The sequence below is a fragment of the Arachis ipaensis genome, chromosome B7, assembly GCF_059453495.1.
Source record: "Arachis ipaensis isolate K30076 ecotype BB chromosome B7, ASM5945349v1, whole genome shotgun sequence".
Classification (NCBI taxonomy): Eukaryota; Viridiplantae; Streptophyta; class Magnoliopsida; order Fabales; family Fabaceae; genus Arachis; species Arachis ipaensis.
In genome coordinates this window covers 113,821,923-113,827,617 of record NC_142442.1, presented here as the reverse complement: position 1 = coordinate 113,827,617, position 5,695 = coordinate 113,821,923, and the positions used below count along the sequence as shown (strand labels likewise).

The 5,695-nt window shown below is 37.2% G+C and overlaps 1 protein-coding gene and 1 non-coding gene across 2 annotated transcripts; one reads left to right on the top strand and one right to left on the bottom strand.

Annotated features, from left to right (window-relative positions):
- Window positions 1-1,274: 1,274 nt before the first annotated feature.
- On the bottom strand, window positions 1,275-1,382 carry LOC148553781 (small nucleolar RNA R71). The gene has a single exon (XR_015893633.1). It is a non-coding gene; the product is annotated as a small nucleolar RNA R71 (small nucleolar RNA).
- A 3,089-nt stretch (window positions 1,383-4,471) lies between these two features.
- LOC107639474 (glyceraldehyde-3-phosphate dehydrogenase B, chloroplastic-like) lies at window positions 4,472-5,454 on the top strand. The gene is made up of 3 exons (XM_088493409.1): window positions 4,472-4,521; window positions 4,629-5,035; window positions 5,288-5,454. Exons 1-3 carry the CDS (start codon window positions 4,489-4,491, stop codon window positions 5,421-5,423), a joined length of 576 nt encoding a protein of 191 aa, XP_088349535.1. The 5' UTR covers window positions 4,472-4,488; the 3' UTR covers window positions 5,424-5,454.
- The last annotated feature ends 241 nt before the right edge of the window (window positions 5,455-5,695 follow it).

Sequence of the window (5,695 nt, the reverse complement as noted above, 5' to 3'; positions counted from 1 at the left end):
ATTGATTTTCAAAAAAAAATCTTTTTCTTATTTTCATTTCATATTTTCGAAATTAATACTAACATTTAATATGATTGATTCAAAATATTAAGTTGTTACTTGCCTATTAAGAAAGATTTAATCTTTAAATTTTAAAATCATATCTTTTTGGTTCTTGTTAGTCAAGTAATCAACTTTAGTTTTCAAAATTAAATCTTTTCAATTCCTTATCATATCTTTTTCAATTTCAATCATATCTTTTTCAAAATCAATTTCAAAATTCGTTCTAACTTCTCCCCTAACCTCTTGTCTTTTTAAAATTGATTTTCAAATCTTTTTCAATCAATCTTATCTTTTTGTTTCAATCATATCTTTTTCAATTTCAATCATATCTTTTTCAAAACTGCCCAACTAACTCTCTACCTTTAATTTTTGAAAATCCCTTCCCTCTTTTTCAAAATTTCGTTTTAATTAACTAATTGTTTTAATTTTAATTTAATTTAATTTTAATTTTAATTTTTGAATTTTAAATTTAAATTTAAAATATTTTTATTTTATTTTGTTAAATTTTCGAATTCTTCTCTCATCTCTAATCTCCTTCTATTTATTTATTCATCCATTAACACTTCTATCCTCACCCCTGTGTTTGGATTCTCATCTTTTCCTTCTTCTATTCTTACTTTCTTCTACTCACATAAAGGAATCTCTATACTGTGACATAGAGGATTCCATATTTTCTTTTCTGCTTTCTTCTTCTTTTTCATATGAGCAGGAACAAGGATAAGAACATTCTTGTTGAAACTGATCCTGAACCTGAAAGGACTCTGAAGAGGAAGCTAAGGGAAGCTAAAGCACAACTCTCTGTTGAAAATCTGACAGAAATTTTTGAAAAAGAAGAAGATACGGCCGAAAATAATAACAATGCAAGCAGGATGCTTGGTGACTTTACTGCACCTAATTCCAATTTACATGGAAGAAGCATCTCAATCCCTGCCATTGGAGCAAACAATTTTGAGCTTAAACCTCAATTAGTTTCTCTGATGCAACAGAACTGCAAGTTTCATGGACTTCCATCAGAAGATCCTTTTCAGTTCTTGACTGAATTCTTGCAGATCTGTGATACTGTTAAGACCAATAGGGTTGACCCCGAGGTCTATAGGCTTATGCTTTTCCCGTTTGCTGTAAGAGACAGAGCTAGAGTATGGTTGGACTCTCAACCTAAAGATAGCCTGAACTCTTGGGATAAGCTGGTCACGGCTTTCTTAGCTAAGTTCTTTCTTCCTCAAAAGCTTAGTAAGCTTAGAGTGGATGTTCAAACCTTCAGACAGAAAGAAGGTGAATCCCTCTATGAAGCTTGGGAGAGATATAAGCAACCGACCAAAAAGTGTCCTTCTGACATGCTTTCACTACAAGAAAAATACCCATTCAGCCACACTTTTTTTAAGTTACATTTGAAAAGCGTAGCCTATTCTATGAATAGGCTACGCTTTTCTCCGTGTTGCCTTTTTATAAGAGAAAAGGATACACAATTGCAGCATCATTTAAAAAGTGTAGCCTTAGGTATTATAGAAATCACTTATAAAGCGTAGCCGTATGTTGATATCTATAGATTCATTTTTCGTATCTAAGGAAACGCTTTTAGAGAGTAACCTATTTATTAAGTTTTGGGTACCCTTCAAAAATGATGCCTAATGTATGCATGGCCAAATCCTAACAACACTTGGTAAATTTTTTATTCCACTTTCAATCCCCTCCAAAAGCACACACGAACCCTTTCTCCCGCAACAACTAAACCTCACAAGTCACACCTTCAATTCGAAAAGTGAGACCCTCACCTTCGCTAACCTTTCGCGCACAACAACCCTCACCTTCGCCATTCTCACCTTTCAAAACTCATCACCTTCCCCTTCTCACCGTCGCCGTTGACTGTAAAGGGAAAATTTTTTTCACCTTTTCACCAAATCAGAAACGGTGTCATATCCCCCTTCGTCTCTCTTCTCTGTTCTCTCTCGTCACTCTCTTCTCTGTTCTCTCGTCGCTCTCACCTCTCGTCTCCGGTCTCTAGCTCACTTCTCTCTCGGTCTCGCACGCGCACTCACTATCTCAGACTCAAGCTCGTCGTTGTGGTTTGTGTCGTCACCATGTCGCACTCAGTCGCCGCCTTCCCTGCGCTCACTTCGCCGGTGGCAGAAGAAGACGGAACCAGCATCTTGTCCCTCGGGTGGCGGTCGTCTTCGTCTTCTTGTTTCGGCCATTAATTCAGTTGGTCAGCTTTCTTCACCGTCGATCCCAGGTGAGTTTCCTTCGGCCCTGTTCTTTCAATGAAGAAGGTGTGTGTGGCTGTGCTGATGATGATGAACAACAATGGCTAGTGGTATGTATCAATTTTCAGTTGGTTCTGTGAAATTTGAGAGGTTTAGGGTTTCGATTTAGGGGTTTTTATTTGGACCACTAGGAATTGTGGGGTTTTAGCTTCAGAACGGTGGTATGTATCAATTTTCAGTTGGTTCTATGAAATTTGAGAGGTTTGGGGTTCTGATTTAGGGTTTTTATTTGTGAAATTGTTTGTGTGTGTGTGTGTGAGTGAGTGATTTATCATACAGCAGCAGGCTGAAGAATATGCAGCTTTGATCATGGAAGAACTAGACCCTGAAGAGACGGGATTTATCATGGTATTTACATCATCCTATTTCAGATCGTTTTGGTATAAAACTTATCAAAATTAAGTAAAATTAGTCACTATTATAGTTTCACATACAGATAAGTACTTATATTTCAAATCATAACTCATAAGTATGAAGTTGATTTATATTTAAGATGATGAGAGGGACTGATTTCACTTGTATTTAGGAAATTAGATCAAATCCATAAAAAAAATTTGACATAGACCAAAATCATAAATAGCTAACTCTAGAAGTGACTAGAAATTTATTTGAAAAAAAATTCAAATTTGGGGGTTTTAGGGTTATAGGTTCTTTTTTGGGTTCTGATTCGCCAAAAATAGATTAAGCCAGGGGATTCATGTTTGGTCCATCAATTGCATTGGTGATATTGGCGCAAAATTGATATATGTCTCAATTCATTTTTAATTTACAATTTAGGTTGATAATTCTCATTTTACTGTTTGAAGCAATGCCGTTTTCCCCTTTTGCACTTGAAATTAAGCTGATTGGCATGATTTTGTGAATTTTGCATTCAGCTTTAATGAGAATAATAAAAAACCAACAAGTTGAGAAGAGAAAAAGTAAGTGATCAATCAAATAGATACTGTGGTATTGTATCTTATTTATTTAATTTAATGAGCAGGCATAATTAAGTAGTTCGATCTTAATTATTATTCTTATTCATCACTTTGATTCATTATGAGCAGAGGCTTGAGGTGATGGAGTTCTCGGGGCTGAAATCAAGTTCATGTGTTACCCATGCCATTAATGCTAGAGATTCTTCCTTCTTTGATGTTGTGGCTTCTCAACTCACTCCCAAGGTTCATTTCTTAATCAACCATTTGAGCTTTTTATTTAAGCAATTTTTTTTTCTTTCCGTTTTTTTTTTTAAATATTGTGAGTTGAAAGTAGACAACGGGATAAAGGCCTGTGAGGGGAGAGACAATGGCCAAGTTGAAGGTAGCTATCAATGGCTTTGGATGCATCGGTAGAAACTTCTTGCGCTGCTGGCACGGTCGCAAGGACTCACCCCTTGATGTGGTTGTTGTGAATGACAGCGGTGGTGTCAAGAATGTAAGTATTCGCATTATTTCAGATGAAATGAATGACAGTAATTAGCACGTACGTAAGTAACATATGGTGATTTAATTTGCATAAGCAGGCCTCACACTTGCTTAAATATGATTCTATGCTGGGAACTTTCAAAGCAGATGTGAAAATAGTGGATGACCAAACCATTTTCGTGGATGGTAAGCCCATTAAGGTTGTCTCAAACAGGGATCCTCTTAAACTTCCTTGGGCTGAGCTTGGAGTTGACATTGTTATTGAGGTAAGTCTTGACCTTTTGGATTCTGTGCTTCCTTTGATTTGATTTGATTTGATTTGATTCAATTTGATTGGATGATATTCAGGGAACTGGAGCATTTGTGGATGGGCCTGGTGCTGGAAAACACATCCAAGCCGGTGCCAAGAAAGTCATCATCACTGCTCCTGCTAAGGGTGCTGATATTCCAACCTACGTCCTCGGAGTCAACGAACAAGACTAAGGCCATGAAGTTGCCAACATTATAAGGTCCTTGAAACATTAACACTCTTCTTTACTAAGTAAAAATAAATGATTAATTATCATTAGTATATAAGTGGTTGATTTTGAATTCTTTCTTTTTTTTTCTTCAATTTAGTAATGCTTCTTGCACCACAAACTGTCTTGCTCCGTTTGTGAAGATCTTGGATGAAGAATTTGGTAAGCCGAAACGTCGGACACATGATGATGTTACTTAATGTTTGAGAGCTTAGAGAGTTACTTTGATTTGCTCTATATTTTCCAGGCATTGTGAAAGGAACAATGACAACTACACACTCCTACACAGGAGACCAGGTACAAAATCAGCTACAATTTTGCTCTTGTTTATCTCTTTAACTAGTCTAGTGTTTACTCTTCGGTGCTGTTTTACCAATTAGTTCAACTGAATTGTGCTTGTGCAGAGGCTTTTGGATGCTTCACACAGGGATTTAAGAAGAGCAAGAGCTGCAGCATTGAACATTGTTCCTACAAGCACCGGAGCAGCCAAGGCTGTGTCCTTAGTGCTGCCAAAACTGAAGGGAAAGCTCAATGGAATTGCGCTGCGAGTGCCTACCCCTAATGTCTCAGTAGTTGACCTTGTTATCAATGTTGAGAAGAAGGGTGTTACGGCTGAAGAAGTCAATGCAGCTTTCAGAAAGGCAGCTGAGGGGCCGTTGAAGGGTGTATTGGACGTGTGTGATGTTCCTCTTGTGTCCGTGGACTTCCGCTGCACCGATGTTTCTTCTACTATTGACTCTTCACTCATTATGGTCATGGGAGATGATATGGTTAAGGTTGTTGCTTGGTATGACAATGAATGGGGTTACAGGTTAGGCCACTCTCCACATATAGCAGCTACTTTTGTTTTGGCTTTCTCACTTAATGAATCCTTGAGATAGAACATGCACATGTAGTAGTACATTGAATTAGCATGTTCTATAGAAATTATCATATATAATTAAAATCGGCAACTATAGAAATTTAGTACATTGAATTATCAGTGATATATATTTTAGAACAGAGGGTGAATATTGTTACAAAGGATCAGATTATTGATAGTTAAAATACGGGGTGATTGCAGCCAAAGGGTTGTGGATTTGGCACATTTGGTGGCAAACAAGTGGCCCGGAGTAGCTGCTGCAAAGGGAGGTGGAGACCCATTGGAAGAGTTTTATGAGACAAACCCAGCTGATGAAGAATGCAAAGTCTTTGAATAGAATAGCAGCTTTGGTTATTATCGCTGCCACCAGACCATATATTTTGAATTTGTGTTAATTTAATTTATGAGGGAGAGCAAGAACAAAGTGTTCAGACGACAATAGGTGAGGATCATGTCTGGGGCATGTCTTCTAAAATTTAAATGTGTATGCTATTTGTTCTTGCCAGGCAGACTTTTCAGAATTCATTTGGTTCTATGATTTTGTTTTCTTCATGTGTCGCGAGAATGGTCAAAAGAATATTTGTAAGTAGCCTGGTCATTTCCTTCAAC